Source organism: Neomonachus schauinslandi, chromosome 14 (assembly GCF_002201575.2).
Source record: "Neomonachus schauinslandi chromosome 14, ASM220157v2, whole genome shotgun sequence".
Taxonomy (NCBI): Eukaryota; Metazoa; Chordata; class Mammalia; order Carnivora; family Phocidae; genus Neomonachus; species Neomonachus schauinslandi.
Window position 1 is genome coordinate 18281207 of NC_058416.1, and position 13883 is coordinate 18295089.

Genomic DNA, 13883 nt, shown 5'->3' on the forward strand with positions numbered 1-13883 from the left:
GTTTCTATTTCATTGATTTCTGCTCTGATCTTTATTATTTCTCTTCTCCTGCTGGGTTTAGGCTTTATTTGCTGTTCTTTCTCCAGCTCCTTTAGGTGTAGGGTTAGGTTGTGTACTTGAGACCTTTCTTGTTTCTTGAGAAAGGCTTGTATTGCTATATACTTTCCTCTTAGGACTGCCTTTGCTGCCTCCCAAAGATTTTGAATAGTTGTGTTTTCATTTTCATTGGTTTCCATGAGTTTTTTTAATTCTTCTTTAATTTCCTGGTTGACCCATTCATTCTTTAGTAGGATGCTCTTTAGCCTCCATGTATTTGAGTTCTTTCCAACTTTCCTCTTGTGATTGAATTCTAGTTTCAAAGCATTGTGGTCTGAAAATATGCGGGGAATGATCCAAATCTTTGGTACCATTTGAGAACTGATTTGTGACCTAGGATGTGATCTATTCTGGAGAATGTTCCATGGGCACTAGAGAAGAATGTGTAGTCTGTTGCTTTGGGATGGAATGTTCTGAATATATCTGTGAATTCCATTTGGTCCAGTGTGTCATTTAAAGTCTTTAGTTCCTTGTTGATCTTTTGCTTAGATGATCTGTCCATTTCAGTGAGGGGGGTGTTAAAGTCCCCCACTATTATTGTATTGTTGTCGATGTGTTTCTTTGCTTTTGTTATTAATTGCCTTATATAATTGGCTGCTCCCATGTTAGGGGCATAGATATTTACAATTGTTAGATATTCTTGTTGAATAGACCCTTTAAGTAGGATATAGTGCTCTTCCTCATCTCTTATTAGAGTCTTTGGTTTAAAATCTAATTTGTCTGATATAAGGATTGCCACCCCAGCTTTCTTTTGGTGTCCATTAGCATGGTAAATGGTTTTCCACCCCCTCACTTTAAATGTGGGGGTGTCTTTGGGTCTAAAATGAGTCTCTTGCAGACTATACTGGTTTGTTTTTGAGTTCTTTAAATCTCATGCTGAAAACATTTTCATATCTTGCCAAGCCCCATTTTTCCTAATAATATTATTTACGGAAAATGCTAGCATTCAGTTGTTTAACACTTTGCTAACACCATGTAACTTTATTTAGAAATTTATTGAGAAATAAATTGAGAAAAAAGCAGGTAGATTTCTCCTTCATCAGCTCTTCCATATCTTCCTCTTCTCTCGTTCTCATGTAAATGCTAATCGTTCAAACATTATATCTAGACTTCTCACGGGGAGAATGGAAATTACACAAATTACTCAATTCTGACTGGCTAGGTATTAGTGGATCATTATTGTCAAAGAAAACAAAATACTTCTGTCAGAAAAAAACAACAACAAGAACAACAACACAACTGTTACAGGAAGCTTCCTGTTGACAAAAAGAAGAAATGGAATCGGGCACTGGCCATAGCCCGCCAGATCCAGAGATGAAGCAGAATAAAAAATTTTAGACCAACTCACACCTAATAAAAATCAAATAACAACAAACCTTAAGATTCTAACTACAGTTTTCTTTTGAGTTATAAAAGCAGCCACCCACCTATGCAACATAAAAAGCGCTTGTGATTTACATAAAAAGTTAATAAATAAACTAGACTGAATTTCAGTAGATAAGTAATGAAAGGATAAGTAATATATGATATACAAATGAGGGAGAATGAGAACAATCACAACTATTTCTGTTGAAACCAAGAGAAACTACAAAAAATTATGCTACCTAACACGAGAAACTGAAAATAAGAATAATAATAAAAAGGTTGAATTACTGACTTGATCTTTTATATCTTAAAAAGGATGAAGAAAACAGATGTGGAAAATTATATAGTAATAAAAGTCCTTGAAAAAAAAATCCAGTGGTGGTTAATATAAGACTTTAAATATATGCAAACAGGTGAGCCAACAACTGAGAAATGCTGGCAGTTGAGAATACTGTATTTAAAAATTAGCCTAAAATTACTTTACTCAGAAAGATTCTAATATAGCAGTAACATTAAAAGTAGTATTTGTAATGATTTTTAAAAAATCATTGAAGAAAAAATATCAGTAGGACAACAGATTTATGGTATGGAAAATTAGGACAAACAAAAGAATATGAGGGGTGCCTGGGTGGCTCAGTCGTTAAGCGTCTGCCTTCGGCTCAGGTCATGGTCCCGGGGTCCTGGGATCGAGCCCCGCATCGGGCTCTCTGCTCCACGGGAAGCCTGCTTCTCCCTCTCCCACTCCCCCTGCTTGTGTTCCCTCTCTGCCTGTCTCTCTCTGTCAAATAAATAAAATCTTAAAAAAAAAAAAAAAGAATATGATGAGGACAGATCAGTAACTATAATCTAGAAATCTGCTAATTACTTGATTTGATATTCTGTTCATTCTACTTGTAAGATTAATCAAGTAGTCTGGAAATAAGAGCAGCAAAGAAAATCATAAGAAAGAAATTGTAATAAATCTACCTGGTATGAAGTTTAATGTATAACAGCAGGAGTGAAGAGAATGAGGCTGACTGATTTTGTCTTATTTAAGCAATGACTAAATAATAATCATGATGGCTAACATTTTTTAAGCACTTACTGTTGGCTGACGTTTGCTTTATATATGTTTATCCTTTTAATCTTTACAACACAATGTTATGGGAGTTATTGTGTCCATTTTGTAGATGAATAAACTAAAGCACAGAGCATTTAAGGACTTTGCTCATGCCACGAAGCTAATAAGGGCCTAGCAAGGATTCAAATCCAAGTCAGGCTCCAGAAGCTGCTCTAATACGTAAGAGAACATATATAACTTGCTAATTAATTTTAGTATCAAATTTGGTATTTTGCACATACTATCAAAGAAATGATTATAATTTATCTGAGCCAGACAAATGGGTACAAGTAGAGAATTTGAGAGGGCCATATAACTTATAGTGGGTTTACGGAAATCAAAGGAAGGTCAAAGGAAAATAAATTTCAATAGAATTATTAATGATAACAGGGCCAATTTACATTATTTTAATGTGGATTATCCTCAGCATTTTTGTTAAGCAGGAGTGTTTCACCTACGAGTATACAGCAACTGTATATATTCAGTGAAGGCAGACATTTCAATATAACCTAAAGACAAAAGTAATTGGAAAGGGGCACTTCTTGAAATCTTCACTGTTTGCAACGAATCATCCAACAGATATTTTTGAATGCTTCCTATGTACACTGGGAGAGGACCATGATAGGGAACAACAGAGGATGTTGTTATTGAATGAAATGCAGCTCAGAGGAGGAGGGGATTATTTATGATGATCAAAGCCAGAATCTCAAAGGCCTTGAAGCACAAAGGTCAAGGGCCTAATTTAGGTTGTTAGCAGAGGACAAGGTAGATTTCAGGTATACTGTTAAGGAAAGAGCAATGAATTCAGTGACTGGATATAGATGGGTAAAGGACAAGGAGTAAGAAATGTGATGTCATTATATAATTGCGCCATTAACAGAAAAAGGTAGGTTAGAAAAGACGCTGGTAGAATGTAGGCTTAGATTTTCTAAAACACTGAATTTGAAACAATGACAAGATAGCAAAATGGAAATGTCTAGCAGATAAAAGCCTCAGGGCCTGGAGTTTGGGCTGAGCCCAATTACAAGGTGACATCTGAAGTTCAAGGCATCTATCCTACATAGAGTAAGGTATCTGTTAAGGCCAGAGGAACTCAACATGCGGGCTCATTACTTCTTACAGCATTAAGCTGTGTGATGGGTCACACATCAGCATTCCAGAATTTACCTTCTGGTCTAGAATGGATTATAGCTAGACCTCAGTTGTCACAGTGCTATGAATACAATCAATCTTTGTTTCTATTTTTTCCTTCATTATCTGGCCTATGGCAGACCTGGTCATGGTCCACTACAGAAATATAGGTACCTTTCATGACTCATAAGAAAGAGGTTCTCTATGCTATTTCTGAAAAGATATCCTGTAAGATATCCCTTAGAAACAATTTCATAAGATGTTTCTGACAAACCAAAATACAACTATGCCCCAAATTACCCATATATTTTTGATATAATTAAGCCATACTTTAGTTTCATTTATCATGTCATACAATGTTTCTTATTATATTTTTTACTCCAGAGACTCAGAGTGTTTTTTTTGATCAACATGTATTCTATTATGCATCCACTATGTTCCAGGCACTAAAAAAAAGACTTCAAAAATGAGTTTTTTAAGGAACTTAAACTTTTCAATAATAAAGTTCTCTTAGTAATTCAAGATTTAGATAAGACTTCTGCCATACTTTCTGTCATACATCACTGTGGTTTTTTTTTGAGCACTATTGAAAAGGAAGTATCTGTATTTACCAAAGTGGATCAGATACCTCCAAGTGACACGGTACAAACTTCGAGAGGAAAACTAGCCAACACGAGCCTAAGAGAATCTTGCACAGAGCCAGCAGTTATTTATTACAAAGACTGTGTTTCAAAAAGATTGGGAAATCAGTGAGACATAATATCAAGTCTGCCAAACCAAAGGCAAATATTGCTAGAGGGAGGATTTTCATCGCTGATTTAACCACACACAAACCTATAGCTCTAAGGATTCATGGAATTTAACTGGCCTGCTTATCAAGAATACTGCCTATCAACAAAACTTAAGTACTTCATAGGGAGTTACTTTTCTTTCTTTTTTTTAATTAAGCAAAATCCGTGTCAGGTATATGCCTAAATTGCTAGCAGTTGCCAGGTAAAAGTGAAGTCAGCAACACAACAGGATTTTTAACTACTGAACTGCATCAAAGTTCTGATTTCCACAATCAGTGGAGAGTCAGCCTAACACCACAGGCAAGAGCTACCTTTAGGAAGAAAAAATCTACACATGGCCTAAGGCAGCCCTGCTTAATTTGTCCACCAAAGTGCTCCTCACTGACGACTGTGAACTGGTCCCAGAGTCTACTACCAACACCCTCATGTCTCACGTGTGACCTTTCACGTTCTCTATAATTAATGTAATTTAACTGCAGTGTGATGTATTTCCAAGTTCATTTGAATATAATAACAACCAGCGCTTACCAAAGACTAACAGCTTGACAGGCACTGTGCTAAGAATTTCACATCAATTACCTTATTTACTTCTCAGGCAAGAACAGGTACTATTTCTATCACCGATTACGGTGGGGAAACTTTAGCTCAGACAGGCTGAGAAACTTCCCCAAGGTTATGAAATTCACAAGCAGTGGCGATGGGATGCAAGTTGCCCAGTTTCTAATTCATCTTCTCTGATACGTTACCCTGCAGCGTTTTAACAGACTTTGCAGTTAAATTCGCTACCTCCTCGGTGAGCTAACTTTTTCTGTAAAGGGCCACAGAGTAAATATTTTCAGCTTTGCAGACCATGTATGGGCTTTGCCGGCTACAACACCTCAATTCTGCTGTTGTAGTGGATGGCACCACACGCAGCCCTCAAAGCAAGGAGTGTGGCTGTGTTCCAGCAGAACTTCATTTACTGAAACGGGGGCAGGCCGATATGGGCAAGAGCTTGAGAACAGTTAAGTAAACTTCATGTTCCAGACAGATATGCGTATTTATTCTGTGGCTTTGTATTATCTCCTATTATGTATGTTTGGGACGAACAAGTAGATAGAAAATGGGTCAAAAAAAAAAAAAGCAGCCAATGCCAAAAGGTAAGGGAAAGGGGTTTAGTGTTTCTATGCTGTTACCAACTAATCTAGTAACAACGACAGGGAATCTACATGTCCTCCCCGCCTCCCTCAGTCCTGGGTTCTCTGCCTCCACTGGGCCCGGGGATATTCTCTCAGCATCTGGCATCCTGGACAGACCACAGCAGATTTTCCATCAGCTGTGACTCTCCCTGTACAGTGGTTATATCTTATCTTTCCACCTAATTGGAATCCCACTCCCTAGAGTCCAGTGAATTTACTAATTATCCTCTCTACACGTTTTAGGTCCTATCTCCGTGTCTTTGCTCATGCTAGGAAAACTGTCCCACTCTGTCAACTGATTCCAATAGCTAATTCAGGAAACGCATTACTGCATTCCCAGTTCAAAATTCCTTGTCCTTGGATTCACCTGTAAGACATCATTTCTGAACATGCCAATTATACTTGTGTATTCTGTTTCAACTGTTGATTCACTTATTTCAAATACTACAACACTGACACCATGAAAGAGTTAAGAGAATCCCCGAAGTGTTACTGTCACTGGATGTAACTGGTAACTGGCAAAAGTAGTTAAGACTGAGTTTAGAGAGTTAGCTTCGTTTTCATGTTCTGAATGATTAGAAGAAAAGGCAACCTTTACTTTCATACAGAGCTGGAAGGTAAAGGTTATTCAGTCAGAGAACACTAACGGTAATTTGGGATATCAGAATCAAGAAGCTGAAGTAGACCAAAAAATCTGGGGGCACTAAAATGTCTAAAGGTACTAAAACAATGGACAGAAAATAAAATGGAATATGAATGACATTATAAATTCCTGTTAAGAGAATGCCTTTGATTACTAAGTGTATCTTGAGTAATTAATTAAAAAGAATAAAATATTCAAATTATTATGTTTTTTGCATGTTCCTAAGACCTTCATTGAGACCACCGAGGAGGAAGACGACTGTCAAGAAATGTATAGTGCAGGACAGTTCGGTACTCTGTCCTTGATTCTTGACTGCTGCTCTTCCTTCACTCCTCCGGGTTACTTCACTGTGCCACAGCGCATCACGTTTCTCTCTGCTGATACCAACTGTGCCTCTTCTCCAATAGCAGTCTTCTCTCGGATTTCTATACTTCAATTTTAAAGAAGCTTGAAAAGGTCCCTTTGTTCTATTTTTTTTTTTTTTGTCTTTACCGTCTCGATGTTCGTGATCTGCTAGTAATAATATACTCTCATTTTTAAAAACCGTCTTACCAAAATAGATTCTGAAAATACTATTTGAAGAATCTGTCCCTTTTAGGAGAGAATCTTACAAACAACATGGAACTTAATTTTTAAAAAAGTATTTAGAGTGATTTCACGGCTCAAAGTCAGAGTTCAGAGTTAAAAAAAAAAAATATGGCCATCGATAAGGAGTTAATGTCAAAAAATTCACAGAAACAAAATTCAACAGTTACACAAGTACGGCAAATGGTGCGTCCTCTATGCATCGCACAAAATGCATATTCACACATTAGAGACTGAGAAAGTTTGCATAAAGAAACGTGTGCAACATTCCAACAGTATCCTCTAAACATGCCTGACCCCTGAAATTTTTACCCCCAACATCTATTACCAGCTCTTAGCACTACTGTTTTCATGGAAAGCAGCCAGGGAAACTTTTGGAGAATTAATTAATAGCCTATTAAATTTAAGAGGCAGTTTAAAATTTTAGCTGTATCATTATTAATTTCTTCATATTCCTTCTGGAAATTCCTAATACAGTTTAATATATACTTATCTAATACAGGTGAATATAATTCCTAATCTGGCTGAATAGATCAGCATTGATAAATGCTATAATGAAACATAAGAAGTTATGACTTGGAACTATTTACCAATGAGCACTATAAATTCACCATGATCACAGGGGAGCTTAGCCCTGGCTTTGCCATTTGTTAACAGTATGACCTCTGGGATAAAGAGATTCAAAGTCTCCCAGAGTTTTGATTCACTTATATCTAAAGTGGGGCCAGACTTGCCATAACCAATTGGTACATTTTGAGAATCAAGTCATCAAAATCAAGAACAATTCTTCAAAAACAATAAAGTGTTACAAAAATAAAGAGTTATAAAAGTATAAAAATAATATATTATTTCATTAGTTTCTTTTTTATACAGCCATACTAAATGCTGTTGTGGTTTTCTTCTTCTCTTGAACTCTGGCTAGAATGCGATCTTAGAATTGCCAAATCCCTCATTTTACTTAGAAAATTAATTTTTGGTTAGTCATTAATCATAATAACGTATCATCAAACTTCTTTCAGAAAATGCATGGCAGGGGCGCCTGAGTGGCTCAGTCAGTGAAGTGTCTGCCCTCAGGTCAGGACATGATCCCAGGGTCCTGGGATTAAGCCTGCGTGGCTCCTTGCTCAGAGGGGAGTCTGCTTCTCCTGCTCCCTCTGCCCCTCCCCGCTGCACATGCTCTTTCTCTCTCTCAAATAAATAAAATCTTTAAAAAAAAAAATGCACGGCAAAAACAGAAGAATCAGAAAACTGTTTAAACGAAGAGACTTATTGCAAAGTCACTGGCAAGCAGAACCACCTTTCTCTGGGCTCTCTTATGAACCCATCTGTGGCCACCCTTCGATGCCGGTGAATAAAGACAGTAGGGCTCTATATTCTTTGAGTCCTTCATTAAACTATCGATCCCTTTAGCATTATCCATAATGTTCCAGCAGCTCAGCACGTCAACTGGTGAAGTGCTAGTCTCTTATTCCTTTCAATAACTTCCACACTTTACAGAGAGGAAGTCACAATGATTTATTTACCTGACATTTTCCAGTCCGGATGTCGTACAGGGCCACTGAACCATGGCGAGCTCCAACTGCTATTCTGTGATTCCGCTCATAATAGCTGACCATGTAGAACCTGAATTGAACATTTTAACAACAACAACAACAAAAACAAAACAAAAAACTCAGGTGAGATGACCTGCACATGCAAGTGGACAGAACATATCTCAAAGATGGAAGTCAGCTCTGATATATATTTTTAAATAAATATATCTATAATTAATACATCAAGATTTTTCAGAACTGTTTCATTTTAGTAACTCTTAAAATCAACTGAAAGAAAAATGATGCAGAATACCACTTAGGCTATGGGCGCCTGGGTGGCTCAGTTGGTTAAGTGACTGCCTTCGGCTCAGGTCATGATCCTGGAGTCCCGGGATCGAGTCCCGCATCGGGCTCCCTGCTTGGCAGGGAGTCTGCTTTGCCCTCTGACCCTATCCCCTCTCATGTGTTCTCTCTCATTCTCTCTCTCTCAAATAAATAAATAAAATCTTAAAAAAAAAAAAAAAAAAGAATACCACTTAGGCTATTAATTATTTTCAGTAGAAAACAACTTCCTCATTACAAACACCTTTGAATTTTCAAGCAAGAAATAGGGTCAAATACAAAAAAGATTTAATAAGAAAACTCAGTTCTGCTACAGTAATTATTATGCAAATACTTCTATTTAAACAGAATGGAAAAGATGAAAAGGCTTACATATTCAATCTAATTATGTTCTCACATTTTATTACAATATTAAGGAGTGAAACATACTTTCTAGTGGACTACAGAAAAGCTACATTAATGTTATACTTAAGTTCATGTCAATAATTTAGAATGAAATTGGTAAGTTATCCATAAGAAAAAAGTTATCTGGCAAATTCCACAGATTTTCCGCATTTGCCGGTTTATCTAAATGACAGCTGTGACTATAGGTAGTTTAAGTAAGCACATTTGGTGCTTATGTGGCATTACATGAAAAGAAAACTGAGGGAGGATGATTTGAAGGTTATAAGAGGTTAATTTATTTTTATTTATTTCTCTTTTCTCTAAGTTAATTTGCATGAGTAGATTAGGTATCTGAATTTCTGATCTATTCTTTGCCATAATGATTCATGGCCATCTGGCTAGAGCCTGGGAAGATATGAATAAAAATTATTATAAGTGTAAATAAGGTATGATTTTATATCCCTAAAGAGTTTTGAATATACCTTCCCATTATCTAGTGCTATTGTCTCAGTATGAGGTGCCCAGATGAACAAGTGACCTACCCTAAATATTTATGAGGATATTACATCAATTCTACCACACATTCCTTGCCTTTTTTCTCTGTGGTGTCATACGGCCAACCTAACTTTTCTGTTATTATTTTTTTAAAGATGGGAAGGGGAGGTAAAGGAGATGACAGCGAGGAAATATTTCTCTAATGCTTTCTTGAAATGGAGTAAAAAAACTACCAGGTCATGTGACGACATTTCTGAAATTCTGGTAAGAGAGGCTGAGAGACAGACAAGAGGTTTAAATGTGAGCATTGTGAAACCAGCGACATTGTGATAAAGCCATCTGGGCATGAGATGGCATTATAACATTCACACACATTTCATAAATCTGGAAAATGAGATACTGTTTTAAAACTCTTTGTTACTTATGAGCAAGTGGTGGATTCAATAATACTTCTGTCCTATCCCTAAGCCTTACCCAGTAACGCAACTCCTTTCCCTTCAGTGGAAGATTAATAATGCTTCATTTTTTAGTTGCACGAGAGACACTACTTTAGGATGTCCTGCTGGTTTTGCTGTGCTCAGGTATGGAATGTCCTCTTTGTACACTGGTTTGAGGGAAGGAAAGGCACTGAAGGCTCCTGATACATAAGAAGCTTCCCCACTATTAAGTGGTTAGTGTAAGGTTGATTTCTCAAAGCTTTTTCTGTCTGAAGCCTCATATTACTCTACCTCAATAGAGAAGGTAGGGATCAGCACTCAAATTTCAATGTTCCTATACTTGAAAATTAAAAAAAATTATCTAGAAGACTTTAAAAACGTTTACTATTTTGTTATTGAATCATTACAGTGGTTTAAGCTTTGGGCATCACTATGTATCTACACCTACATCTAAACACACAGAAGCACACACAGTTTACTCCCAATTACAGTAACATGGAACATAATAGCTAACAAATGTTTTAACAAATATTTATTCTGTTCAGGTTAATAGCCACAGGAAAAGAAAATTTCCAGAAGTATTTTTAAAATCTATTATTAAACTTTGCACAGATGTGGCTGCAATACTGCTGAAATCTGTCTGCAAAACATGACTATAATTACCCCTCAAAATAATCCTCTTCAAAACAAACCTGTGGTAAAATACATTTACGTGGACAAAATTTACTTAAACTAGAATTTTAAAAGTTCTTGTTACATTGGCCATCTTCTATGCTCTGGATATCAACCTCATCCTTCTATATCATCTATAAACACCATAATTTATGGAAGAAAAAAAGATCAAATCTATTCTTGGTATCAAATCTTTAGTTTTCCTGAAAGGACCATATATTACAGGTCTGCATTTATCATTCTTTGCAATTTACTGCCAGAGTAATACTTCTAAACAAGCTCTTAAACAATTCTGGACAGTGACGGTCTTACGGTATGTTTTTATCTTTGGATTTCTTGTTAAACTTTTTATTCCTTTAACAGTGTCTCTTTCAACAGAAGAAATCCATGGTATGTATGTAGTCACTTCAAAAGTATCCACTCTGGGAGACTGGCTACAGTGAGTCTCTCTCTGCAGAGGGTTTCCAGAACCCATCATACCCCTAAACTACTCTTCTCCTAGAACTAGTTTTCCACTGAGGGACTGTCAAGATTAGGAATAGTGAGATATGCATTAGTTGCTCCTACCTGCAAAGGTATCAATGGATTGAAGAGGAAGATCCACTAGTTTTTAAAATTATTCTAGATGCGACCTGATCCTACATGAAAATCTTAAATTCCTTCAAAATTTGGGAGGGGGGTGTTCTCAGAGTGAGGACTGATGTGTGCTGCGTCTTCTAAAATGGTATTTCAGTCCCCAGTTCACTACATCGATAACATGTCACTTGGGCAGCTTTCTTGGGTAACAATCTGGTAAGAATCCCTTTATTATATTCAAATCAGAACAAGGATCTCCGAAACTTGGCCCATCACAAGGAAACTCTCCTAAGTGTCTCTCTCTAGAGAGAACACTACAAGTATGTGAAAGAAGAGTAAACTGGAATCGAGTAATGTTACAAAATATATTTCTTACTGGGGTTGGGGTGGTCATCATCCAAGAAATTTAGTCACTGATCCCACACTTTCATTACTGCCCACATGCAGCCAGGGTGATCCTTTTCAACCACTAATCAAATCACCTCTCTCTTATGTTCACAACCACTCTTCAAGACCCTTATGATGTGATCCCATCTCTCACACTTCATCTTCTCTCCCCCTGTTCTCTCTGCTCTAGTTACACTGGTCTCCATGTACTTTCTCGAATATGCCAAGAATGTTTCCACTTTGGAGCTTTAACACTTGCTGCTCCCTCCACTTGAAAACCTCATCTGCTTGGTATCCCCATGGCTTGTACCCTCCCTTCATTTAGGTCTCTGTTCCAAGGTGATCTTGACAAAGATCGTCATGGGCCATCTTATCTAATATAGTAGCCCTTCCTCTGTTATTCTGTAGTCCATTATCCTATTCTTTTCTTTAAGATTTTGTTTATTTATTTGACAGAGAGACACACAGTGAGAGAGGGAACACAAGCAGGGGAGTGGGAGAGGGAGAAGCAGGCTTCCTGCCAAGCAGGGAGCCCGATGTGGGGCTCGATCCCAGAACCCCGGGATCATGACCTGAGCCGAAGACAGACGCTTAACAACTGAGCCACCCAGGTGCCCCCTATTTTTTCTTTATTGTACTTAACCATCTCTGATATTAAACAATATTTTGTTTATAGCTGTTTCTCTCCACCAGAGACTTTATCTTTTGTTGAATGTATGAATACATAAATATGGTCCAAATGAGCAGTAGAAAGTAATGCAGTAAGAAGTTCAAACACTATACCTATCCTCCAGTGACTAGTACACACGCTATGCAAAACATATTGATTTTTAAGACCAATGAATATTTTATAGGGTCTAAAATAATAATTGAGATAGGGAAACAAAGGAAACAAAAACTGTCCAAAAAAGTTAGGCAGAAGTTAAGAAACAGAAGTCAAGAAACTGCCATGACCCCTCTAAAAATACATTTTTAATTGAGACAAACAACTGCAGATTTGTATGAAATTATCTGTAAAGGTCCCTGTGACCTGGGTATGTTAGCATGCAGCTGATAGTTTCATAATGGAAACTATTTAATTATACCTTAGGGAACTAGAAAAGATTACCTGAACTGAAATTCAAGAAGGCAAATATAGTCTAAATAATGATGTATATAAGAAAGTATGTATTTTTGGTATAAGTGCTGTTATGGAAAAAAAATTATGCTAAGAATCTGCCAGATAAAACACCATACATAAATGTCAAAGAACATGGTATTATCACACAAAACATAATTAAAAGAAATAACTTATCAATCATCAGTAAACACTGGAATAGATTATTTCTCCAAAGCCGTATCTGTGACTTCAATTTTTCAGGACTAAGTCACAATGAGGTGTCATCCACTCCACAATGGGTGTGAAACACAAATGTGAACTGAGTGCAGGATCCTGGAGCAAACCACTTTGCTCACGAGTTTGCCAAGCACCCAGTGCCTGAGTCTCTAAATAACTTTGGTACTCTCTATTTATAGTCTCCTTTAAATTGATGACCTTTTTATCTTTATTAAAAATGGCCTTCAAATAAGAGAACACTGATGTGAAATTTAAAAGTCAATTTGGAAACACACAGGAAAAGGAAACATCCAACTCTCGGCAAAAGTGTGATTTGGGAGGAACCCGTAAAATCACTTTCTTAACTATGACTTGGGTACTCTCCAATGATCTCAGGATGTTAAGTTACTACTGTTTATCATGTCCTTGAGCATTAAAAAGCAACAAGAAACACTCTTCAATAATCCAAAATTAATCTCCAGGTTAACATGAAACCATCTAAAACCTAAGGATGTCGAAGAGAATGTGTGGAATATAACCATTTACAATTCAGGACTATTTACAATTCCTTGCACTACTTGCAGCTAACGTTCACTGAGTACTGACTGTGTAGAAGGCACACTGCCCCAAGAACTTGGCACACATATTTTCATAAGCCACTGAGATATTAGGATTATCGAGTGGCTTTTAGAAATTCTTGATGTTGATTTAAAATGGTTCACAAACTTTTGACTCTTTTTGTTAAAAAGCTCTCAAGGCAATATGTACTTGTAAAAACTCAAAATCGCCAATATGTATACAGTAAAAAGTATGTCCTCTCTCTCACACCCCCACTTTCACCAAGGATTAACTACT

The 13883-nt window shown here is 36.9% G+C and overlaps 1 protein-coding gene across 1 annotated transcript in view; it reads right to left on the reverse strand.

Annotated features, from left to right (window-relative positions):
* WDR7 (WD repeat domain 7) overlaps positions 1-13883 on the reverse strand; it is a 345210-nt gene that overhangs the window by 54611 nt on the left and 276716 nt on the right. Inside the window, exon 26 of the mRNA XM_021686377.1 lies at positions 8412-8511. Coding sequence (XP_021542052.1) covers positions 8412-8511 — 100 coding nt within the window. The remainder of the gene's footprint in view (positions 1-8411; positions 8512-13883) is intronic.